Raw genomic sequence first — 26887 nt, 5'->3', positions numbered from 1 at the left:
AATCTATAAATATATAAATGACATCTCAGATGGAGGATGCAGTTTTTTATAAAACATTTGCAGTTTTTTGCATAAAGGTTTCAGTTCCTGAGCTTCTGTTTCTCTGTATGTTTCTGTGTTCAAACATCTGCAGTGACCATTAAAAGTCATTCATGCAAATCTGCAAACCAGACACAGCAAATTTAAGTTTTTATACACAATCCTATCTGATGCCACTACTCATTTTATGCAGCTAATAATTTAATTCAATTCAATACAATAAAACTTTACTTGCATTGAATTAAAATAAGAAAGTAAGAGCACAAATACATGAATAAACAATGCTGATACATTTTAAGTTAGAGTTTGATATATGAGGTGGTGACAGTTAAACAGTTAGATTTAAACAAACAATGTATACGTGGCTTACACAAAGATAACATCCTTGGTGGCTACTTCTTTTGTTCCATGGTTTCTATATTATCAGTTGTTGTAAAGCTAATTATAATGAATATGTTTTCCAATAGTCATGATTTATATTGCTATACATGGTATGACAGGTATTGCTATTTGCAATTACACTGCACATTTCAAGGTTTGAAAAGTAAATACAATAAATTTATGAATCAATAGTTTATAATATCACTGATCAGACTCTTCTATTGGCTCTGGGAAGATCAGCATTAATGTTTGATTCTATGCAAACTTAGTGACCTTCCCTTTCACTCAGCTATAAAAACTTCACATCAGACTGTCAGTGCAGTTCACAGCACGTCAGTTTCAACATAAACAATATTGTCTGTAGCTCTGCTGCTGCTGTTGGCAGCTGGATCATGTGAATCATCAGTTCAGTCAATAGTTCATGTTCTGCAGTACAACCTGATGACTGGTGACACAAGATGTTTGTCTTTTTAACAGGTGTGAAATGTGAACAGCTGACACAGCCAGCCTCTGTGACTGTGCAGCCAGGTCAACGTCTGACCATCACCTGTCAGGTCTCTTATTCTGTGAGTGACTACTACACAGCTTGGATCAGACAGCCTGCAGGGAAAGGACTGGAGTGGATTGGAAGTGACACAACTGTCAAAGATTCACTAAAGAACAAGATCAGTGAAAAACCTGTAACATGAAGCCACCAGAGGAGGAGCCCTCAGACCACCAATGATTTCAGACCAGTTTACTTTTGGTGTAAACAGGGAACAGTTGGTTGATTTTATATGTTCCTTAATTTATCAATATTATCTTAATTACTCAGACAGTAAACTCACTGAACATTAGTAAACAGTAAATTAGACTGACATTAAAAACTTAGAGCCTAACAAGAAGTTCATCTTCAGAAAGTTTTCTTTCCATTTCATTTGTCACCAGTTTAGGAGCCTTCAGACCACTGATCTGACATATGACATTAAGACCACACATACACAAACTTGTTGTAAAAACAATCAAAGTTGACGTTTCTGAAAATTTTCAAATGGCTCATGATTTAAAAATGACATAAATGTACATATCCATCATATTAAAAGTCTTCACTTTTTAAACAAACATGTGACATTCATCCATCCATCCATCATCTATACCTGCTTATTCCTAACCAGGTCACAGGGATCTGCTGGAGCCTATCCCAGCTCTCTTTGGGTGAAAGGCAGGGGTACACCCTGGACAGGTCACCAGTCCATCACAGGGCCCTATAGAGACAAACAACCTCACACACTCACACTCACTCCTATGGGCAATTTAGAGTCACCAATCAACCTGACATACATGTTTTTGGACTGTGGGAGGAAACCAGCGTACCTGGAGAAAACCCACGCAAGCAGAGGGAGAACATTCAAACTCCACACAGAAAGGCCAGGTTGCAAACCCACAACCTTCTTACTGAGGCAACATGTAACATTTAACCAAGAAAATGTCTTTAGTATAAATAAGTGTTGATATAATGTTTCCTGTGTACATTTCAGATTAGTGCTTGTCACAGTATCAGGACACTGCTTTTATCTGTGATGTGTTAATTCACATTAGGATCCTGATTGTTGTTTGGCATCTTTTAGCAAAACTTAGTAACATTTTCACTGTGGTGACTTTGCTTTTCTATATGTGAATACATTTATTTACTTTACAGATGTAACATTCAAATAACAACAGATCATCTATTTTCTGTCAAATGTAACCACAGGGGGGCACAATCCAGTGTCTTCATGTGCCAGTCCCAAGTCCGGGTAAGTGCAGAGGGTTGTGTCAGGAAGGGCATCCGACGTAAAATTTCAAGCCAAATCAAACATGCGAATCACAAATACAACTTCCATACCGGATCGGTCGTGTTAACAGCGACCGCCACTGGTGCTGTTGACTTACAGGGTGCCAGTGGAAATTGGAGCAGGAATGTAGGACTTAGAGTAGGGACTTAGAATGTAGGAACTTTGTCAGGGAAAACTAGAAAGTTGGCTGATATGATGGAGAGAAGAAAGGTGGATATCTTGTGTGTTCAGGAGACCAGGTGGAAAGGTAGCAAGGCCTATAGATTAGGAGCAGGGTTCAAGCTGTTTTATCATGGTGTGGATGGAAAGAGGAATGGAGTAGGAGTTATCCTGAAGGAGGATTTTGCTAGGAATGTTCTGGAGGTGAAGAGAGTGTCAGATAGGGTGATGAGTCTGAAGCTGGAAGTTGAAGGTGTGATATTGAATGTTGTCAGTGGTTATGCCCCACAGGTAGGATGTGAGTTAGACGAGAAGGAGAAATTCTGGAGGGAGATTTTTCCAGAAAAGGGAGGAGCATATGGTGAATTATAAGAGTGGAGGCAGGAGCACACAAACTGATTACATCTTGTGCAGACATTCCAACCTGAAAGAGATCAGTGACTGCAAAGTAGTGGTTGGGGAGAGTGTAGCCAGACAGCATAGGATGGTGGTGTGTAGGATGACTCTGGTAGTGAGGAAGATGAAGAGGACAAGGGCAGAGCAGAGGACCAAGTGGTGGAAGTTGAAGAAGGAAGAGTGTTGTGTGGCTTTCAGGGAGGAGCTGAAACAGGCTCTGAGAATCTGTGGGACAGTGTGTTTTTTCAGCCTCACAAATCAAAGAGGAGGTTCTTGGATGTAGTGAAGTAGGACATGAGGATAGTTGGTGTGGGTGAGGAGGATACAGAGGATAGGGTTAAATGGAGGCAGATGATTCGCTGTGGCGACCCCTGAAGGGAGCAGCCGAAAGGAAAAGAAGAAGATTACTTTCTGTCAAAGGTAAAATTTGTATCAGGGTAGTAAGAACAAAACTTAACATGTTTAAACTTTAAGTTCTGTAAAGTTTTTGTTTGTAGCTAAAACTGTTTCTTATTCTGAGCATTACACAAACTATTAAAAGAAAAATCAGATTTTATCACACAGAAATAATTTTCTGAAGCCTATTCAAAACTTTTTAAATTCAGATTGAATGAAAACCTATTAGACTCAAACCACAACTGTCACTATATATTGACTGAAACAAGAAATGTCTATGATGACCAGTCTGGTTCACTCCTTCCTGAGAGGAGGAGTCAATGCAAAACTCAGATGTCTTCCACCTCTACTTATCTGACTGCAGAGAGGACGACAGAGAACAGTGGACACACAGTTTAACATGATGGACTATAGGACAGGACTGCTGCTTTTAACCATCTGCTGGGCAGGTGAGAAAATATCTGCAAAGCTTGAAATCAATCTGTTTTCAAGAAGATGCAAACTTACATCAACTGACTATTTTCTGGTTTGTCTTGACAGGTGTTGATGGTCAGACTCTGACAGAATCTGGACCAGTGGTTAAAAGGCCTGGAGAATCCCACAAATTGACCTGTTACGCCTATGGATTGGATTTTGTTAACTACTGGATGGCCTGGGTCAGACAGGCTCCTGGAAAAGGACTGGAGTGGGTTGCGAGCATCAGAAAAGACAGTGCTAACATGTACTACTCTCAGTCAGTCCAAGGCCGGTTTACCATCTCCAGAGACAACAACAGACAGCAGCTGTATCTGCAGATGAACAGTGTGAAAACTGAAGATTCTGCTGTTTATTATTGTGCTCGAGAGTCACAGTGACTGGAGTTGGTTCAGCAGCTGTACAAAAACCTACAGGACTCAGTCTTACTGGGATCACATTTCCCAGCAATAGTTACTCATATCATCAGTAAAGTCCAATTCTAAATAGAAACCTAGAAATATCAGCAGCAGATTTGACTGGTCCTGTTCCACTCACTCTGACCCTGATTCTTTCTCTTTTCAAAATGAGCAAATTTCCACCTAATGTGAGGCTGAAAAAACACACTGTCCCACAGATTCAGTAGAAGAGATTCTGCTTGTTGAGGGAGCTCTCAAAGAACCAGAGCAGCAACACATACATGATATTAGAGTATCAGCAGAGGAACAGTGAGAAGTATCAGACGTTTCTATTTCCGCAAACACTACGTGTGTCTGATTATTAAATGTTTTAACTTGATGTAAAAAGGTGAACAGGAAAATCAAAGAAAGGGGGAGGGCCATGAGTCAGTAATGAAATACATTTTTCTAATATCTTGACTTTAAAAACTCGTCTAATGAGAAATTCATCCTTAGAAAGTCAGTTTCTGCAACATAACATCAACAAAACAAACAAACAAACCAAAGCAAACTTTTCACTGTAGAAAAGATCACATCAGTTTAGTTTCAGCATCAACCATGTTCTCACAGTCTGATAACAGTCAGATAAATCACCAGGATCAGGACGCTGCTTTTATCTGTGGTGAGTTCATTCCAAATTTACATATTTTAGTAACAACAGTTTAGTGTGTGGACTGTTTCTTCACTAAAAGCCCAAGGACAAGACAACAATGTGCTGAAACCAGTCATTTATAAAACATTTACACAGTAAGTCTCATAAATTAATATATATTATTTCCATTATTCCATTACATTATTACACACACACTAAAAGTTATTTTAGCATTTTTTCTCTGTCTTTTAAATAAAATAAACCTACTGAATAAAATGGTCCCACATACAGTGAAACCATCTACTTCATTATAAGGTCAGTCTTTTCAATCTGTGTTTAAAATGATTTTGGTGAGATGCAAATCAATGATTCAACAATATGTAAATGAATGTAGCTCATAAGGAAGTGCAATGTGGGTCTGTGTGTCAGTGAGAGGACAGAAGAGCTTCAACATCAACCATGTTCTCTGTAGCTCTGATACTGCTGCTGGCAGCTGGATCCTGTGAGGAGCTTTCAGTGGATTCACACTAACAAACACATTAGAAACACTGAATATTCAGATGAATGATGGAGATAATGTTGATTTCTGTTTCCACAGGTGTTCACAGTCTCAATCTCATCCAGCCAGACTCAAAGGCTGTGCAGCCTGGACAGTCTTTGACCATCACCTGCCAGGTCTCTGGTTATTCTCTGACTGATAACAGCTATGCAACAGGTTGGATCAGACAGCCTGAAGGAAAACCATTGGAGTGGATTTTACATCGATGGGGTGGAGGAGACTTTCGCCAAAATGATGCTTTGAAGAACAAGTTCAAATACCACACACACACTTCTACTAGTTCTGTGACATTAACAGGACTGAATCTGCAGCCTGAGGACACAGCTGTTTATTACTGTGTACGTGGTGTCACTGTGACACAAACACTGACAGACCTGCACAAAAACCCTCTAGCCCATGTGACTGAAACACATAACCACATATGTTCTAAATGTTAAGAAAACAAAACATTAACAAGGTAAATACTGTGCTAATGTAACAAAAAATATTTGTAAAAATTACTTAGAGGTAGAAGAAAACCTTTGTTACTGATAGAGTAGTCTAGGTGAGTATGTGAATGTATTTATGCTGTTTTCATTTGACTTACACTGCAGCTGACATCAGTAAAACATTTCAAATATTAATAAAAAATATTAATATAGATGTTTTGAATTCTGCTGCAGCCTGCACAACAATAAAATAGACTCAGAAAAAATGTTTTCAACATGACACATTTTCACACTTTTATCTTTGTGTATTCTGATGCATAGAGAAGATGGGAAACCACTTTTCCTTCCTACTTGCAATGAGGTAGAAAACAGAAAAATCTCACAAAGATAAATTAACAATAGTTTTATCTCTTCCAAAGTACAAATCAATAAATAAATACACACATGGTTTGCAGTTTTCATTTTGTAATGTGGTCAAGTTAACACAGGTAACAGTTGTAGGTAAACTACTTATGGAAATGATGTGTGTTACACATTCTATTACTAAACCTGTAGAGGGCAGTCTATGCAAATGATTTCTTCCTTATAAACACACAGCTGTCACAAAATGTGTCACTGGAAACGTTTCATACAGTATATTCTAAAACACTGATTAGAAGAATTGAACAGCAGAGTCTATTACAGAACAGAAATCATGATTTCATGGAGCTTATTTTTTATAGTTACTATTCATGGTGAGAAAATTATTTAGGCTTTAACAAAGTGAAACATTTCTTTTGTAAATATAAGTTTGATGGATGATGATCATTATTTTGTTATTTACAGGAGTTTGGAGTGAGATCAGACTGGACCAGTCTGCCTCAGAGCTAAAAAGACCTGGAGAGACAGTGAAGATGTCCTGTGTCATATCTGGGTATAGCATGACAAGCTCCTACATTCACTGGATAAGACAGAGGCCAGAGAAAGCTCTGGAGTGGATTGGGAGGATGAACACTGGATCAAACTCTGCTATCTATGGCAGCTCCTTTCAAAGCCGTTTCATCATGACTGAAGATGTTCCCAGCAGCACCCAGTACCTCCAGGTCAAGAGCCTGACAACAGAAGATTCTGCTGTTTACTTCTGTGCTCGACAACACAGTGACTGGAGACAGTGAAGCAGTTGGACAAAAACCACCAGAGACCACAAGCAGCAGTTTGACCTCAGTCACATCTGGATTTTGTCAACACCATTAAAATCACTTTGATATATCCACATCACATTTATAGATATTTTACCATAAACTCATGAATAATAACTATTTTCATCATTATATTAGATCCATCACAGCGATTATCAAAAGCCTTTCACCTCTAACAGACATTAAAACAAAAATACCAGCATCATATTTACAAGTACCAACTACACATTACATGAACCAAGACTGAAAGAGTAAGAAGCTGAAAAACATTTCATCAGTGAAAACTCTGGATAGTGACATGATGAGATGAAAATACAGCAAGTTTTCAGTAGAGAGAGACGACTGTATGTTGGTGATTAGAATAATTTGTCTAATGACAAACAGTCTTCATACTAAATCAAATATATCAGTTTTTTCTTTAATTTATAGATAATTTTGTTCACATGTCTGAACTAAGTTTAATGTGTTAGTATTATCAGTATAAACATGGTAATGGTGTTAATATTATTTTACTGAACATATGAGAGAAATGTGAAAACAACTGATTTAGGAAACTGACTGGTGAAGTATTTTACCCAGTTTCACCAAATATCTGCAGATATTCTACTGAGAGGAGGAGTCAATGCAAAACTCAGATGTCTTCCACCTCTACTTATCTGACTGCGGAGAGGACGACAGAGAACAGTGGACACACAGTTTAACATGATGGACTATAGGACAGGACTGCTGCTTTTAACCATCTGCTGGGCAGGTGAGAAAATATCTGCAAAGCTTGAAATCAATCTGTTTTCAAGAAGGTGCAAACTTACATCAACTGACTATTTTCTGGTTTGTCTTGACAGGTGTTGATGGTCAGACTCTGACACAATCTGGACCAGTGGTTAAAAGGCCTGGAGAATCCCACACATTGACCTGTACAGCCTCTGGATTTACATTCAGCCGCTACGCTATGAACTGGGTCAGACAGGCTCCTGGAAAAGGGCTGGAGTGGGTTGCATATATAGACACAGCTAGTAGTCCCATCTATTACTCCCAGTCAGTCCAGGGTAGATTCACCATCTCCAGAGATGACTCCAGCAGTAAACTTTATCTAAAGATGAACAGTCTGAAGACGGAGGACACAGCAGTTTATTACTGTGCCAGAGACTCACAATAACACAAACCATCAGTAGACCTGAACAAAAACCCCTCAGTGCCTGAAAACCTGTAACATGAAGCCACCAGAGGAGGAGCCCTCAGACCACTAATGATTTTATCATAGTTCACAGAAGACAGTGTTGCAAAAGTAAAGTGCACTAAAAATGTGTAAACAATATAAAATAGATTATTCTTCTATAATGACATTCAGTAAATCATAAAGAAATTAGCATCTTTAGTTCTCTTTAGTCAGCTTCACTGATATGTTAGAAACTGAAACTTCTTCATGACTCAAACCAACTGCATTGTCTCTTCCAATGAGTTAAAGAGCAAAGTTTTCATTTATATTATTCTATTAACAGTTTTTTCAGTTAAGCTTTTCTGTCAGGGAAATAAAAATAGATCTCTCTGCTTTTATTTCAGTGAAATTCCTCCAATCACGTCTCAGGTCTGTGATGTGCTTTTGTCACCGGATAAGAGTCGACCTTTGGCATCTACACAAATTCAATTCAAATTCATATATTTTTTTAAATTTATCAAACAAGGTCTATGATGACCAGTCTGGTTCACTCCTTCCTGTGAGGAGGAGTCAATGCAAAAGTCAGATATCTTCCACCTCTACTTATCTGACTGCAGAGAGGACGACAGAGAACAGTGGACACACAGTTTAACATGATGGACTATAGGACAGGACTGCTGCTTTTAACCATCTGCTGGGCAGGTGAGAAAATATCTGCAAAGCTTGAAATCAATCTGTTTTCAAGAAGGTGCAAACTTACATCAACTGACTATTTTCTGGTTTGTCTTGACAGGTGTTGATGGTCAGACTCTGACACAATCTGGACCAGTGGTTAAAAGGCCTGGAGAATCCCACAAATTGACCTGTTACGCCTATGGATTGGATTTTGTTAACTACTGGATGGGCTGGATCAGACAGGCTCCTGGAAAAGGACTGGAGTGGGTTGCGAGCATCAGATATGACAGTGCTGAAATCTTCTACTCTCAGTCAGTCCAAGGCCGGTTTACCATCTCCAGAGACAACAACAAACAGCAGCTGTATCTGCAGATGAACAGTCTGAAAACTGAAGATTCTGCTGTTTATTATTGTGCTCGAGAGTCACAGTGACTGGAGTTGGTTCAGCAGCTGTACAAAAACCTACAGGACTCAGTCTTACTGGGATCACATTTCCCAACAATAGTTACTCATATCATCAATAAAGTCCAATTCTAAATAGAAATATCAGCAGCAGATTTGACTGGTCCTGTTCCACTCACTCTGACCCTGATTCTTTCTCTTTTCAAAATGATCAAATTTCCACCTAATGTGAGGCTGAAAAAACACACTGTCCCACAGATTCAGTAGAAGAGATTCTGCTTGTTGAGGGAGCTCTCAAAGAACCAGAACAGCAACACATACATGATATTAGAGTATCAGCAGAGGAACAGTGAGAAGTATCAGACGTTTCTATTTCCGCAAACACTACGTGTGTCTGATTATTAAATGTTTTAACTTGATGTAAAAAGGTGAACAGGAAAAGCAAAGAAAGGGGGAGGGCCATGAGTCAGTAATGAAATACATTTTTCTAATATCTTGACTTTAAAAACTCGTCTAATGAGAAATTCATCCTTAGAAAGTCAGTTTCTGCAACATAACATCAACAAAACCAACAAACAAACCAAAGCAAACTTTTCACTGTAGAAAAGATCACATCAGTTTAGTTTCAGCATCAACCATGTTCTCACAGTCTGATAACAGTCAGATAAATCACCAGGATCAGGACGCTGCTTTTATCTGTGGTGAGTTCATTCCAAATTTACATATTTTAGTAACAACAGTTTAGTGTGTGGACTGTTTCTTCACAAAAAGCCCAAGGACAAGACAAAAATGTGCTGAAACCAGTCATTTATAAAACATTTACACAGTAAGTCTCATAAATTAATATATATTATTTCCATTATTCCATTACATTATTACACACACACTGAAAGTTATTTTAGCGTTCTTTCTCTGTCTTTTTAATAAAATAAACCTACTGAATAAAATGTTCCCACATACAGTGAAACCATCTACTTCATTATAAGGTCAGTCTTTTCAATCTGTGTTTAAAATGATATTTGTGAGATGCAAATGAATGATTCAACAATATGTAAATGAATGTAGCTCATAAGGAAGTGCAGTGTGGGTCTGTGTGTCAGTGAGAGGACAGAAGAGCTTCAACATCAACCATGTTCTCTGTAGCTCTGATACTGCTGCTGGCAGCTGGATCCTGTGAGGAGCTTTCAGTGGATTCACACTAACAAACACATTAGAAACACTGAATATTCAGATGAATGATGGAGATAATGTTGATTTCTGTTTCCACAGGTGTTCACAGTCTCAATCTCATCCAGCCAGACTCAAAGGCTGTGCAGCCTGGACAGTCTTTGACCATCACCTGTCAGGTCTCTGGTTATTCTCTGACTGATAACAGCTATGCAACAGGTTGGATCAGACAGCCTGAAGGAAAACCAATGGAGTGGATTTTACATCGAAGGGGTGGAGGAGACTTTTATCAAAATGATGCTTTGAAGAACAAGTTCAAATACCAAACACACACTTCTACTAGTTCTGTGACATTAACAGGACTGAATCTGCAGCCTGAGAACACAGCTGTTTTTTACTGTGTACATAGTGTTTGGTACTGGAGCTGGTTGTCACTGTGACACAAACACTGACAGACCTGCACAAAAACCCTCTAGCCCAGGGGTGTCAAACTAATTTTCACCGAGGGCCACATCAGCATAATGGCTGTCCTCAAAGGGCCATATGTAACTTATAAATGTAACTAAATGTAACCGAATGTAATGTAAAATGAATGTAAGTTGTCCTTAATGTTAAATAACTGAATTTATTACTTATTCAAGTTACAAGCATAACAGTTGCACAGAAAAAATATGTTTGCTCGTTCCTCTGTTATAACATAAATCCTTTTAGGAGGACACAGCTGTTTAATACTGTGTACGTGGTGTCACTGTGACACAAACACTGACAGACCTGAGCAAAAACCCTCTAGCCCATGTGACTGAAACACATAACCACATATGTTCTAAATGTTAAGACAACAAAACATTAACAAGGTAAATCCTGTGCTAATGTAACAAACAATATTTTTAAAAATGACTTAGAGGTAGAAGAAAACCTTTGTTACTGATAGAGTAGTCTAGTTGAGTATGTGAATGTATTTATGCTGTTTTCATTTGACCTACACTGCAGCTGACATCAGTAAAACATTTCAAATATTAATAAAAATATTTATATAAATGTTTTGAATTCTGCTGCAGCCTGCACAACAATAAAATAGACTCAGAAAAAATGTCTTCAACATGAAACATTTTCACACTTTTATCTTTGTGTATTCTGATGCATAGAGAAGATGGGAAACCACTTTTCCTTCCTACTTGCAATGAGGTAGAAAACAGAAACATCTAACAAAGATAAATTAACAATAGTTTTATCTCTTCCAAAGTACAAATCAATAAATAAATACACACATGGTTTGCAGTTTTCATTTTGTAATGTGGTCAAGTTAACACAGGTAACAGTTGTAGGTAAACTACTTATGGAAATGATGTGTGTTACACATTCTATTACTAAACCTGTAGAGGGCAGTCTATGCAAATGATCTCTTCCTTATAAACACACAGCTGTCACAAAATGTGTCACTGGAAACGTTTCATACAGTATATTCTAAAACACTGATTAGAAGAATTGAACAGCAGAGTCTATTACAGAACAGAAATCATGATTTCATGGAGCTTATTTTTTATAGTTACTATTCATGGTGAGAAAATGATTTAGGCTTTAACAAAGTGAAACATTTCTTTTGTAAATATAAGTTTGATGGATGATGATCATTATTTTGTTATTTACAGGAGTTTGGAGTGAGATCAGACTGGACCAGTCTGCCTCAGAGCTAAAAAGACCTGGAGAGACAGTGAAGATGTCCTGTGTCATATCTGGGTTTAGCATGACAAGCTCCTACATTCACTGGATAAGACAGAGGCCAGAGAAAGCTCTGGAGTGGATTGGGAGGATGGATGCTGGATCAAACTCTGCTAGCTATGGCAGCTCCTTTCAAAGCCGTTTCATCATGACTGAAGATGTTCCCAGCAGCACCCAGTACCTCCAGGTCAAGAGCCTGACAACAGAAGATTCTGCTGTTTACTTCTGTGCTCGAGAGCCACAGTGACTGGAGACAGTGAAGCAGTTGCACAAAAACCACCACAGACCACAAGCAGCAGTTTGACCTCAGTCACATCTGGATTTTGTCAACACCATTAAAATCACTTTGATATATCCACATCACATTTATAGATATTTTACCATAAACTCATGAGTAATAACTATTTTCATCATTATATTAGATCCATCACAGCGATTATCAAAAGCCTTTCACCTCCTAACAGACATTAAAACAAAAATACCAGCATCATATTTACAAGTACCAACTACACATTACATGAACCAAGACTGAAAGAGTAAGAAGCTGAAAAACATTTGATCAGTGAAAACTCTGGATAGTGACATGATGAGATGAAAATACAGCAAGTTTTCAGTAGAGAGAGACGACTGTATGTTGGTGATTAGAGTAATTTGTCTGATAACAAACAGTCTTCATACTAAATCAAATCTATCATTGTTTTTTTTTTTTTTTTTTTTAACTTTATAGATACATGAGACCAATCTGTATTTCGTGGTTTCAAACTTGTAGTATTCAAAACCTGTTTCAAAGTATTCAATTCTAGTCTAGTATTCAAAAACTGTTTCGAGTCAATCTGTATTTCGTTTGCACATTTAATTTAATACAATAACACAATAAAAATAATTTAAAAAATCCACCATGTCCCTTCCAGGACTCTGTAAAATCCATATAAATAAAATTCAACTTGTTCTTGAATTTGAAGCTACAATTTAATATGTTAATCTATAGGAATCACAGTTGTGCTCACGTCCGTTTACAGTTAAACTTTTTTTTAATTCAAACTATATTGTAGTCTTCAAACATTATTTCTTTATGAAACATACTTGCATAAGTCATTAATAGTTTAATAGTCAGAAAGCATATTTAGTAAAAGTGATAAAATGTGGTACTTTGTGTGAACCATCAGAGGTCACAGTGTCAGGATGATGAACACACTCACTCTTCTGCTGGTTGCTCTCTGTCTGCCCTGTGAGTTCTCCTGCTTCTTGCTGTTTTATCATTTATGGTCAGTCAGTGATAGTAGAAAACTTCCCACATGACTGTCTCACTTTCTCATCAGGTTGTACAGGTCAGAGTATGGAGTCTATTCCTTCCAGTTCTGTAGTAAAAAAGCCTGGGGAGACTCTCAGTCTGTCCTGCAGGGGATCTGGCTTCACATTTAGCTGTTGTGTTATGTCCTGGGTAAGACAACCTGAAGGAAAACCACTGGAATAGATTGGGAGTGGGTACTCTGATTCCAGTAGAAACACTTATGCAAACAGTGTGAGAGGACGTGTAGAAATCAGCAGAGATGATGGCAGCAACATGGTGTATCTGAGACTGTCTAATTTAAAACCAGAGGACTCTGCTGTGTATTATTGTGCCAAAGACACACACTGACTCAGAGAAACACAAAGGCTCAACACAAACTCCACACAAAACACCCACAGGTGGCAGTACAATATATGAATTTGAATAACACCAGCTAGAGACATTATGGCAACGCCTAAAAACACACACACATACACACAGACACAAACATACCCAGGTATGGAGATTATTCAAACAACAGTTGATGTTTTGGTTTGTGACTTCCCTTTTTTTAGTGGCTTCAGTCACCAGCATGTGAAAGCCCATCAAATGCTGCTCAGCTGCTCAAATAAACATTAATCAAATTCAGTAGCAGTGAAAGAAGCTCCAATGAAATGACATGAATGAGAGCTAGATAGATAGAGAGACAGATAAGACTTTAGTGATGCCCATGAGGAAACTCAGTTGTTGCAGCAGCAGTATTTGACAAGACAGGGCAGTGAAATTCAATTGTTACCACAGCTACAGGACAACAGTAAGGTGCAAAGAATGAGAAATAAAAAAGTGTGCAAATGTGTGCAGAGATTAAACATTTTAAAAATCCAACATCCTCCTCTCACCCACCACCTCCACTGAGTCCAGAGGACACCCCAGTACAGAGCTGGCTCTCTTTAAAAGCTTGCCTAAATGTTTTTTGTCCCTGTCTGTGATCCTACCACTTCAGCAGACCACAGCATAAAAGACTGTTGATGCAACCACAGTGTTGTAAAAAGCAAACACAGAGCTGCTGTAACAGGCTGCCAATCCATGCAGCACCAGAAAAGGACAGAAGCTAAGCTGACATTTGACACATTAGCCCAACCTCCATCTATAACTGTCAGTGTCCTTCTCTATGCAAATTGAACTTCCTCAAAGTCTTCTATTGTATGGACACACACACATATATATCTTGCTGTCTGTTTCAGAAACAGAGAAGCTCCCATCACCTTCAATAACAACCATGTTCCCTGTAGCTCTGCTGCTGCTGCTGCTGCTGGATCCTGTGAGTCTCACTGAGGCACAGACAGTATGATCACAGCTCACTGACTCTTCACTGCTATTACACTGATTCAGTATTTAACATGTTTTCTTCCACAGGTGTGAAATGTGAACAGCTGACACAGCCAGCCTCTGTGACTGTGCAGCCAGGTCAACGTCTGACCATCACCTGTCAGGTCTCTTATTCTGTGAGTGACTACTACACAGCTTGGATCAGACAGCCTGCAGGGAAAGGACTGGAGTGGATTAGTAGTGACACAGATGTCAAAGATTCATTAAAGGACAAGTTCAGTATTGACTTAGACTCTTCCAGCAACACAGCGACTCTGAACGGACAGAACATGCAGCCTGAAGACACTGCTGTGTATTACTGTGCCAGAGACCCACAATAACACAAACCATCAGTAGACCTGAACAAAAACCCCTCAGTGCCTGAAAACCTGTAACATGAAGCCACCAGAGGAGGAGCCCTCAGACCACTAATGATTTCAGACCAGTTCTCTGAGAAGGAGAGAAGCGGTTTTACATATAGTGCATTCAATACATATTGAGACTCATTTAAATTATTTATTTTCTTCATTAATCTACACTCAGTACCTCATAATGTCTGTAAATTTATAAAAAGAAATGAAATGCCACATGTGCATAAGTATTCAGATGCTTTACTCAGTACTTACAGCAATTACAACCAGGATTTTTTTTTTTTTTTTTTTGGGTGTGACAAGATTTACTCACCTGGACTCAGTCCGTCAGTTGGATAGGGACAGACATTTCTAAAATTGTTTTTTAACTTTGTCATTATGTGGTACTGAGTGTAGACTGATAAGAAAATAAATTAAATGAAGACTGTAACATCAGGCTGCAACATAACATGTAACAGAGTGAAGGGGGTCTAGATACTTTCTGAATGCACTGTATTTATACAGGAGGGAAGGGAGTAACTGAGCAAAGACTGTACTAAATGTTAGTTTTACCTCTGGAGCAATGTTTTCAAATGTTGTAATATTACTTTACTTTCATGCAGAGGACTATGTGTAGTTTGTTGTTGTTGTTTTCACGGATTCAGTATTTTACACATTTTTTCCAGTTGCTAATATACTCTACATAAATCACAAGCACCAGGTGACGCACAATACAACTTCCTTCATGTTCACTTTTAAACCTGGAGAGGGAGGTCTATGCAAATTCTGCCTTCTTTATAAACACAACATCAGAAAGTGTTTGGTTTTAGTCAGAACAACTGAGAGATTCAAAAACCTTAGACTGTCTTTGATCAGAAGAAGACTGAATTCCAGTCTTTACTAAAATAGAATATGCTTCCCTGGAGTTTATTATTTTTAGTTAGCATTCATGGTAAGACCATAGCAAAGACAACAAATGAAAGAAGCAAAAAACATGTTTTAAATTTGATTCATATTTTCAGTGTTTAAATGAATATTTTTTCACAGGAGTTTGGAGTGAGATCAAACTGGACCAGTCTCCCTCGGTGCTGAAAAGACCTGGAGAGACAGTGAAGATGTCATGTGCCACATCTGGTTATACCATGACCAGCTACAGCATGAACTGGATAAGGCAGAGACCAGGGAAAGCTCTGGAGTGGATGGGGTGGATAAACACAAATACAAACACTCCAACCTATGGCAGCTCCTTTCAAAGCCGTTTTACTTTTACTCAAGATGTTCCCAGCAGCACCCAGTACCTCCAGGTCAAGAGCCTGACAACAGAAGATTCTGCTGTTTACTTCTGTGCTCGACAACACAGTGACTGGAGACAGTGGAACAGCTGTGCAAAAACCTTTACTTATAAGAAATATGTGGAGTGATCATGGTGACATCTATATTTTCTAAATAACAGCATAAACTTGCGTTTAATCCAGTATATACTTATATATTTACACTTTGACAACTTGACATGTAAAAGTAAAAATGCCCATTTTATTCCACATCAAAGGATTTGTGTAGGGTGATGGTGTTAATACTAAGTGAACATGTCATTAGAATAAACTTTTATGTATCAAAGACACAGTTGACTCTTAGTCCTCATGTTTATAAAGAAGAATATAGTGTCCAGAAACAATAACATGTTAAATCTGCAAGAAAACACCATATTTTCAATATGATCCAATCCAGTATGAACCCAATACAGAAAATCCACTAAACACAACAATTATATAACTTTTTAAAAAGTCCAGCATAAAATATTCTGGGGTTCAAACAGATTTGAATGACTGTTATGAACCACTCTCATCCTTATTGTACCTGGACAACAAAAGAGTATAACCTACTAAAAAAGCAAAAATTATCTGTTTAATGGAGTCAGTCACCTTCTATCAGGGAGGAGTCTCCCGGCTGTCTCCCGGCTGGCCTGGGAACGCCTCGGTGTCCCCCCGGAAGAGCTGGACGAAGTGTCCAGGGAGAAGGAAGTCTGGGTATCCCTGATTCGGCTACTGCCCCCGCGACCCGGCCCCAGATAAGCGGAAGAAGATGGATGGATGGATAAGATTTTACCACAGAAAATGTATTTTTGAAGCCTATTGAAATTTTTAACCAATTCAGTTTAACCAAAAAAATATTTTGCTGAAATAATGTTCATCATACATTAATTGTCTGGCTGCAAAAAAAATTATGTCTATGATGACCAGTCTGGTTCACTCCTTCTTGAGAGGAGGAGTCAATGCAAAACTCAGATGTCTTCCACCTCTACTTATCTGACTGCAGAGAGGACCACAGAGAACAGTGGACACACAGTTTAACATGATGGACTATAGGACAGGACTGCTGCTTTTAACCATCTGCTGGACAGGTGAGAAAATATCTGCAAAGCTTGAAATCAATCTGTTTTCAAGAAGGTGCAAACTTACATCAACTGACTATTTTCTGGTTTGTCTTGACAGGTGTTGATGGTCAGACTCTGACACAATCTGGACCAGTGGTTAAAAGGCCTGGAGAATCCCACACATTGACCTGTACAGCCTCTGGATTGAATTTCGGTGGCTCTTGGATGGGCTGGATCAGACAGGCTCCTGGAAAAGGACTGGAGTGGGTTGCTTACATTAGCAGTGGTGGTGGCAGCAGCAAATACTACTCTCAGTCAGTCCAAGGCCGGTTTACCGTCTCCAGAGACAACAACAGGCAGCAGCTGTATCTGCAGATGAAGAGTCTTAAACCTGAAGATTCTGCTGTTTATTATTGTGCTCGAGAGTCACAGTGACTGGAGTTGGTTCAGCAGCTGTACAAAAACCTACAGGACTCAGTCTTACTGGGATCACATTTCCTAACAATAGTTACTCATATCATCAATAAAGTCCATTTCTAAATAGAAACCTACAAATATCAGCAGCAGATTTGACTGGTCCTGTTCCACTCACTCTGACCCTGATTCTTTCTCTTTTCAAAATGAGCAAATTTCCACCTAATGTGAGGCTGAAAAAACACACTGTTCCACAGATTCAGTAGAAGAGATTCTGCTTGTTGAGGGAGCTCTCAAAGAACCAGAGCAGCAACACATACATGATATTAGAGTATCAGCAGAGGAACAGTGAGAAGTATCAGATGCTTATATTTCCGCCAACACCACGTGTGTCTGATTATTAAACGTTTTAACGTGACGTAAAAAGGTGAACAGGAAAAGCAAAGAAAGGGGGAGGGCCATGAGTCAGTAATGAAATACATTTTTCTAATATCTTGACTTTAAAAACTCGTCTAAAGAGAAATTCATCCTTAGAAAGTCAGTTTCTGCAACATAACATCAACAAAACAAACAAACAAACCAAAGCAAACTTTTGACTGTAGAAAAGATCACATCAGTTTAGTTTCAACATCAACCATGTTCTCACAGTCTGATAACAGTCAGATAAATCACCAGGATCAGGACACTGCTTTTATCTGTGGTGAGTTCATTCCAAATTTACATATTTTAGTAACAACAGTTTAGTGTGTGGACTGTTTCTTCACTAAAAGCCCAAGGACAAGACAACAATGTGCTGAAACCAGTCATTTATAAAACATTTACACAGTAAGTCTCATAAATTAATATATATTATTTCCATTATTCCATTACATTATTACACACACACTGAAAGTTATTTTAGCGTTTTTTCTCTTTCTTTTAAATAAAATAAACTTACTGAATAAAATGTTCCCACATACAGTGAAACCATCTACTTCATTATAAGGTCAGTCTTTTCAATCTGCATTTAAAATGATTTTGGTGAGATGCAAATGAATGATTCAACAATATGTAAATGAATGTAGCTCATAAGGAAGTGCAGTGTGGGTCTGTGTGTCAGTGAGAGGACAGAAGAGCTTCAACATCAACCATGTTCTCTGTAGCTCTGATACTGCTGCTGGCAGCTGGATCCTGTGAGGAGCTTTCAGTGGATTCACACTAACAAACACATTAGAAACACTGAATATTCAGATGAATGATGGAGATAATGTTGATTTCTGTTTCCACAGGTGTTCACAGTCTCAATCTCATCCAGCCAGACTCAAAGGCTGTGCAGCCTGGACAGTCTTTGACCATCACCTGTCAGGTCTCCGGTTATTCTCTGACTGATGACAGCTATGCAACAGGTTGGATCAGACAGCGTAAAGGAAAACCAATGGAGTGGATTTTCCATATGTGGGGTGGAGGTGGCTTTTATCAAAATGATGCTTTGAAGAACAAGTTCAGCTACAGCAGAGACACTTCTGCTGGAACAGTGACTATAAAAGCAGAGAATCTGCAGCCTGAGGACACAGCTGTTTATTACTGTGCACGTCGGCCCACAGTGGTAAAAACCACAAACCAACCTGCACAAAAACCCACAAACTGAACCAAACACTCAGTTGCCTCAGAGCAAGATTTCAGCTGTTTCAGAGAGATGAGTCATAAATTAACATCTTACAAAGATCAAATTAATAGTAGCTCATTCTCTGTTACAGTATCAAGAAAACTACATATAATGCATTTTTTATGTTGGTGAAGATGGAAACATTTATGAAAACTGCTACACAATCAGTCTAAGATTCATATGATTGTCCTGTTCCATCAGTCCAGAGATTTGCTACCATAACCTAAAAAATTAAAAAATTTCCTATGGTGTTTTAAAAATATTCAGTTTATGAAAATATGTGTTACATGTTCCTTTTTTAAACCAGTAGAGGGCGACCGCCGATTCTACAGAACGGAAGAAGCAAGACTGCCAGTAGCAGTATTATGCAGGGTGTTAAAATTGCTTAGCTAACTTAGGGATTTGCAAAATGTTGTTTGGTTCTGGGGTTCGGGCCCATAGGCGAGCGCCTGGTGGCTTGGTCTCCCCCCATGGGGCCCAGCCGGGTAAAGCCCGAAAGAGCGACGTGGGGCCGCCCTTCTGTGGACCCACCACCCGCAGGAGGATCCATAAGGGGCCGGTGCATAGTGGATCGGGCAGTGGTCGAGGACGGGGACGTCAGCGACCCAATCCCTGGATGCTGAAACTGGCTCTAGGGACATGGAATGTCACCTCACTGGGGAGGAAGGAGCCTGAGCTTGTGCGGGAGGTCGAGCGGTACCAACTAGAGATAGTCGGGCTCACCTCTACGCACAGCCTGGGCTCTGGAACCCAGCTCCTTGAGAGGGGCTGGACTCTCTTCTACTCTGGAGTTGCTCGCGGTGAGCTGGTGTGGGCTTGTTCATAGCTCCCCAGCTCAGCCACAACGTGTTGGAGTTTTCCCCCCAGAGTGAAAGGGTCGTTTCCCTGCGCCTTCGGGTCGGGGATAGGTCTCTCACTGTTGGGGGACTTCAACGCTCACGTGGGGAGCGTCAGTGAAACCTGGAGGAGCGTGATTGGGAGGAACAGCCTCCCCGATACGAACCGAGTGGTGTTCTGTTGTTGGACTTCTGTGCTAGTCACAGTTTGTCCATAACGAACACCATGTTCAAGCATAAGGGTGTCCATCAGTGCACATGGCACCAGGACACCCTAGGCTGGAGGTCAATGATCGACTTTGTAGTCGCGTCATCTGACCTTCGGCCGTATGTCTTGGACACTCGGGTGAAGAGAGGGGGAGAGCTGTCAACTGATCACCACCTGGTGGTGAGTTGGATCCGCTGGCGGAGGAGGAAGCGGGACAGACTTGGCAGACCCAAACATACTGTGAGGGTCTGTTGGGAATGTTTGGCCGAACCCACTGTCAGAGGGGTCTTTAACTCACACCTCCGAGAGAGCTTCTACCAGATCCCGGGGGAGGCTGGGGACATTGAGTCCGAATGGACCATGTTTTCCACCTCCATTGTCGACGCGGCGGCTAGGAGCTGTGGCCGTAAGGTTTCGGGTGCCTGTCGTGGCGGCAATCCCCGAACCGGAGGTAAGGGATGCCGTCAAGCTGAAGAAGGAGTCCTACCGAGCTTGGTTGGCTTGTGGGACTTCCGAAGCAGCTGACAGGTACCGCAGGGCCAAGCGTGTTGCAGCCCAGGCGGTGATGGAGGCAAAAACTCGGGTATGGGAGGAGTTCGGTGAGGCCATGGAGAAGGACTACCTGTCGGCCCCGAAGAAATTCTGGCAAACCGTCCGGCGCCTCAGGAGGGGGAAGCAGTGCTCTACCAACGCTGTTTACAGTGGAAGTGGTGAACTGCTGACCTCGACTGGGGATATTGTCGGACAGTGGAAGGAATACTTCGAGGATCTCCTCAATCCCATCAACACGTCTTCCATAAGGGAAGCAGGGGCTGGGGATACGGAGGCTGATCCATCCATCACCCAAGCCGAAGTCACTGAGGTAGTTCGGCAGCTCCGCGGTGGCAAAGCACCGTGGGTGGATGAGATCCGTCCCGAGTACCTCAAGTCTCTGGATGTTGTTGGGCTGTCATGGCTGACACGCCTGTGCAACATCGCATGGCGTTCAGGGACTGTACCCCTGGATTGGCAGACCGGGGTGGTGGTTCCTCTTTTTAAGAAGGGGAACCGGAGGGTGTGTTCCAACTACAGAAGGATCACACTCCTCAGCCTCCCGGGGAAGGTCTATGCCAGGGTGCTGGAGAGGAGGATCCGGCCGGTGGTCGAACCTCGGATCCAGGAGGAACAATGCGGTTTCCATCCTGGGCGTGGAACACTGGACCAGCTCTACACACTCTGGAGGGTGCTCGAGGGTTCATGGGAGTTTGCCCAACCAGTCCACATGTGTTTTGTGGACCTGGAGAAGGCATTTGACCGGGTCACTCGTGACATCCTGTGGGAGGTGCTCCAGGAGTATGGGGTCCGGGGCCCTTTGCTGGGGGCTATCCGGCCTCTGTACAAACGGAGCAGGAGCTTGGTTCTCATTGCCGGTAGTAAGTCAGACCTGTTCCCAGTACACGTTGGACTCCGGCAGGGCTGCCCTTTGTCACCGGTTCTGTTCATTACTTTTATGGACAGAATTTCCAGGCGCAGCCAGGGGCCGGAGGGAGCCCAGTTCGGGGACCACAGGATTTCATCTCTGCTTTTTGCAGGTGATGTTGTCCTGTTGGCTCCATCGAGCCAGGATCTCCAGCGTGCGCTGGGGCGGTTTGCAACCGAGTGTGAAGCGGCTGGGATGTGAGAATCAGCACCTCCAAGTCCGAGGCCATGGTACTCAACCGGAAAAAGGTGGTTTGCCATCTCCAGGCTAGGGGAGAGATCCTGCCTCAAGTGGAGGAGTTTAAGTATCTCGGGGTCTTGTTCACGAGTGAGGGAAGGACGGAACGTGAGATTGACAGACGGATCGGGGCATCGGCAGCAGTAATGCGGTCGGTGTACTGGTCCGTTGTGGTGAAGGAGGAGCTGAGCCGGAAGGTGAAGCTCTCGATTTACCGGTCAATCTACGTTTCTACTCTCACCTATGGTCATGAGCTCTGGGTCATGACCGAAAGAACGAGATCACGGATACAAGCGGCTGAAATGAGCTTTCTCCGCAGGGTGGCCGGGCGCTCCCTTAGAGATAGGGTGAGGAGCTCGGTCACCCGGGAGGAGCTCGGAGTAGAGCCGCTCCTTCACATCGAGAGGAGTCAGTTGAGGTGGCTCGGGCATCTGTTTCGGATGCCTCCTGGGCGCCTTCCTGGGGAGGTGTTCCGGGCATGTCCCACCGGGAGGAGGCCCCGGGGAAGACCCAGGACACACTGGAGGGACTATGTCTCCCGGCTGTCCTGGGAACGCCTCGGTGTCCCCGCGGAAGAGCTGGAGGAAGTGTCCAGGGAGAAGGAAGTCTGGGTATCCCTGATTCGGCTACTGCCCCCGCGACCCGGCCCCGGATAAGCGGTAGAAGATGGATGGATGGATGTTTGGTTCTTGGAGGGTGATGGGGGTCCTTATGACCGTAGTAGTTATAGTGGTGGTATGTTTTTCGCTGTTTGGTTTATTCACTGACGAACCGGGACTCAACAGGGGACGCCGTAATTTTGTAACGGGAAACCCATGCAAACCAAAATTGACACTCAATTACACACGAGGTTCCTCTACTCTATTCCAATTCGATCTGTGTGCCGTAATCGATTGTTATGGTGGGGGCCCAGGGGTCTGGCGGGGATATGATGTGTATCTATGTGCCCCCCCGGCCTCGATAAGGGATTGTGAAGAGCGGGGTCGGGAACACATATGGGGACCATGTGAATGGGGACATATGACCAAATACACTGGGTTGTGGGACCCCACCATCTATTGGGATTCGTACTTTGACCAGGAGTGCTTATCGTGGTGGTCAAAGGTTGGGTTCCAAAGATATTTTAGTCCAAGCAGTAACCCCCTGTCATTATCTTCGGGTCACCTAAGAAACTCCTCCTATAATAGGTCAGCGGCATATTTCTTTTTTGGAGTGGACATTACCGGCAAAGATCCCCGGGAATTGATTAAAATCACTTTCCAGGACCCAGTTCCTAACGTAACGACTAGCACTGGTACTCCAACAACTCCGGAACCCCAAGTGAATTTGCCCCAAAAGACAGTGGTGACGATTGACTATTCCACTCTCAAACCCTTAGACATAGTGGAACTGGCCACTGGATACTCCGAAGACAACCTATGGTTGTCTTGGCTTGCTCAGAGCGCAAAAGAGCAACATATTGGCAATTGTGTAGCCTGCGCCGCAGCACGACCTCACTTGCGCACTGAACCTGCACCTCTGTATCCAGAGGGCCAATGGGGTTATCGGTGCATGATAGGCCTTACTCCCACCAACTGTACCGCTCTGGCCGGTATCTTCCCTCCTGCAGCTAATAGGACTAAGACCGGTCCGTTCACCCCTGACAAGGGCAATGGTTCCTATATTTGCTATAACTTCACTCACCCTTTCCCGTCGCTAGATTAGGGAACATCCCAGCCGACTGGTGCAATCGCACCTTGGATGGCTCAGTGATAGGACCATGGGCCCACGCAGGGTTGTATTATTATTGTGGCCGACAGCGACTTTTGGTTCGTATCTCGCCCACCAGCACCGGCATCTGCGCTATGGTGCGTCTTCGCGCCCCTCTGGTGTTGGTTGGAAATCGGCTGGTGTCCACACACCAGACGCAGGACACCTCGTAGGAGACGACACATCCTGGCAAAACGAGCGGTCACTCCAAATTTTGATTTGTCAGTAGGCTCTCCCACATACTTAGATGCTATTGGGGTACTTCGTGGGGTGTCCAACGAATATAAATTGGCTGACCAAATTGCAGCGGGATTTGAAAATATCGCTATTGTCTCCGCAATGTTTCCAATCACCCCCAACAAGAACGTCGACCGTATTAATTATGTTCATTATAATGTACTCAGATTGGCTAATCTGACTCGTGATGCCGTAGAAGGTTTGGCGGAGCAACTAGGACCGACCTCGCTCATGTCTGTTCAAAATCGTATGGCTCTGGATATGCTATTGGCCGAGAAAGGAGGGGTATGCGCTATGTTTAGAGACATGTGCTGCACCTTCATTCCCTATAACACTGCTCTGGATGGTTCAGTGTCTAAAGCACTGGAGGGGTTAAGGACCCTATCCCAGACCATGCATGAGCACTCAGGCATCAATAACCCCCTGGAAGACTGGATGACCGGTATGTTTGGTCAGTGGAAAAATCTGATTATGTCATTATTGATTTCTATTGCTGTATTTGTAGGGATTTTGGTAACCTGTGGGTGTTGCTGCATTCCCTGTATGCGCTCTCTGGCAATCCGCCTTATTTCCTCAACCATTGAGAAACAGGACCCGAAGGTCCTGATGCCCTTGTTGGCCCCTGAAATTGAGTACGAGCCGGAGGAGGATATTAACGCAGTGAGACTCACGGCTATGTGATCTCCTAAGGGAGATCAAAAGGGGGATATCAAATTTTAACCTATTGAGACTATTGATTCGGTTATAGGATGGGCTCTTAATAGAGCCCAAAAGGGGGAATTGTAGAATGCAGGCACACCTTACAGGTTCATAAGCATTATAGGCTTAGAGTGTAATAGTGTAGTATCTGCTAGATGTACTTAGAAGAGCTTGCTTGCCATATATAGTATTGTGTGAAGGCCATCAGCAACGGACAAAATGCTTAGGTTGAAATAACAACTCCATGTATGGTACTGAAGCAACGGTAACATCTGTATGAGGGAAGTAAGTGGTATCTGAAAGGGGGCTAGCCACCGGTTTTAGATAAGAGTGTTACTTCCTTCTCACTTCAGATCTCTCTGCTGTACTGGGTGAGCTGATCTCCGGAGATATCTCTGTATGCGCTAATAAACAGTGTATTTTGCTGCTACACCAGTCCGTCTCTTCTTCATCCCTGCTAAACAACTTACTCGGGGAAAGTCTGGGTATTGACTTTCATCACTATGCAAACACTTCCCACCTTATAAACACATCAATAACTTGCAGAGCACTGTGGGACAAGTTTATGCATTTCTGAAAGACTGATCAACCTTTAATTAAAGTCAGATGAATCAAAAGATCAGGACACTGCTTTTATCTGTGAAGTTAAATCACATTAGGAACCTGATTGTCCCGCAGAACTTACTTTTAACTGTGGTGACTTTGCTTTTCTATATGTGAATACATTTATTTACTTTACAGATGTAACATACAAATAACAACAGATCATCTATTTTCCGTCAAAAGTAAAATTTGGATCAGGGCAGTAGGAACAAAACTTTACATATTTAAACTTTGAGTTCTGTGAAGTTTTTGTTTGTAGCTAAAACTGTTTCTTATTCTGAGCATTACACACAATATTAGAAGAAAAATCTGATTTTACCACACAGAAATAATTTTCTGAAGCCTATTGAAATTCTTTTTTTTAAAATTCAGATTGAATGAAAACTCATTAGGCTCAAACCACAACTCTCACTATATATTGACTGAAACAAGAAATGTCTATGATGACCAGTCTGGTTCACACCATTCTCAGAGGAGGAGTCAATGCAAAACTCAGATGTCTTCCACCTCTACTTATCTGACTGCAGAGAGGACGACAGAGAACAGTGGACACACAGTTTAACATGATGGACTATAGGACAGGACTGCTGCTTTTAACCATCTGCTGGGCAGGTGAGAAAATATCTGCAAAGCTTGAAATCAATCTGTTTTCACGAAGGTGCAAACGTACATCAACTGACTATTTTCTGGTTTGTCTTGACAGGTGTTGATGGTCAGAATCTGAACCAGTGGTTAAAAGGCCTGGAGAATCCCACACATTGACCTGTACAGCCTGTGGATTGAATTTTGATAGCTCTTGGATGGCCTGGATCAGACAGGCTCATGGAAAAGGACTGGAGTGGGTTGTTGAAGTCCAAGGCCGGTTTACCATCTCCAGAGACGACAACAGACAGCAGCTGTATCTGCAGATGAACAGTCTGAAAACTGAAGATTCTGCTGTTTATTATTGTGCTCGACAGTCACAGTGACTGGAGTTGGTTCAGCAGCTGTACAAAAACCTGAGTTCCAAATCCAATTCAAAATTTCTCTCAAACTCTGAGAATAAAACATTTTGTATTTATTGTTAATTTATGTTTTTAAAATGAAATGTAGGAAATTAATGAATTAATTAATCAAAAACAATAACGATTAAAAAATATAAATAATACATTTTCCTTACAAAACAGCCAAGGACACCACAATGGGCTGATGAAGTTATTGTACAGGTTAGAAATAGTGAAATGTTAAAGGTGTGAGATGAATTCTGGCCACCTGATTGTTCAGTTAATGGCCTATAAAATACATAAAAATGTGGCAGTGAAATAATAAAAATAACTCTGCAGTTTGTTATAATAAAACTAGGACACAGTCGGTGTCGAGCTCTTCTCACCTTTGTCACTATAAAGACACAATCCCCAGTTAATCACTGAGCTTAACTGACAGACTGAACTAGACATTTGTATTGACATCACACAGAAACATGTAAC

At 41.5% G+C, this 26887-nt stretch overlaps 1 pseudogene and 7 gene segments (V, D, J or C); all 8 read left to right on the top strand.

The window, feature by feature from the left end:
* Positions 1-3578: 3578 nt before the first annotated feature.
* On the top strand, positions 3579-4892 carry LOC113140338 (immunoglobulin heavy variable 3-7-like). The segment is given in 2 exon segments: positions 3579-3634; positions 3726-4892. Coding segments are annotated over 2 exon segments (363 nt in total).
* A 207-nt stretch (positions 4893-5099) lies between these two features.
* Positions 5100-5684, top strand: LOC113140314 (immunoglobulin heavy variable 2-26-like). The segment is given in 2 exon segments: positions 5100-5190; positions 5287-5684. Coding segments are annotated over 2 exon segments (441 nt in total).
* A 593-nt stretch (positions 5685-6277) lies between these two features.
* LOC113140322 (Ig heavy chain V region 1-72-like) lies at positions 6278-6844 on the top strand. The segment is given in 2 exon segments: positions 6278-6409; positions 6501-6844. Coding segments are annotated over 2 exon segments (369 nt in total).
* Positions 6845-7548: 704 nt separating this feature from the next.
* LOC113140339 (immunoglobulin heavy variable 3-7-like) lies at positions 7549-9172 on the top strand. The segment is given in 2 exon segments: positions 7549-7604; positions 8803-9172. Coding segments are annotated over 2 exon segments (363 nt in total).
* A 2507-nt stretch (positions 9173-11679) lies between these two features.
* Positions 11680-12553, top strand: LOC113140348 (Ig heavy chain V region 1-72-like). The segment is given in 2 exon segments: positions 11680-11811; positions 11903-12553. Coding segments are annotated over 2 exon segments (357 nt in total).
* A 1953-nt stretch (positions 12554-14506) lies between these two features.
* On the top strand, positions 14507-15018 carry LOC113140316 (Ig heavy chain V region 5A-like; annotated as a pseudogene).
* Positions 15019-15790: 772 nt separating this feature from the next.
* LOC113140317 (immunoglobulin heavy variable 7-4-1-like) lies at positions 15791-16530 on the top strand. The segment is given in 2 exon segments: positions 15791-15912; positions 16008-16530. Coding segments are annotated over 2 exon segments (414 nt in total).
* A 782-nt stretch (positions 16531-17312) lies between these two features.
* LOC113140629 (Ig heavy chain V region 914-like) lies at positions 17313-18014 on the top strand. The segment is given in 3 exon segments: positions 17313-17361; positions 17453-17751; positions 18006-18014. Coding segments are annotated over 3 exon segments (357 nt in total).
* Positions 18015-26887: the final 8873 nt, after the last annotated feature.

The sequence above is a fragment of the Mastacembelus armatus genome, chromosome 8, assembly GCF_900324485.2.
Source record: "Mastacembelus armatus chromosome 8, fMasArm1.2, whole genome shotgun sequence".
NCBI classification, from domain to species: domain Eukaryota; kingdom Metazoa; phylum Chordata; class Actinopteri; order Synbranchiformes; family Mastacembelidae; genus Mastacembelus; species Mastacembelus armatus.
Note: the sequence above shows the minus strand (reverse complement) of the source record. Positions and strands in the feature narration are given on the sequence as shown.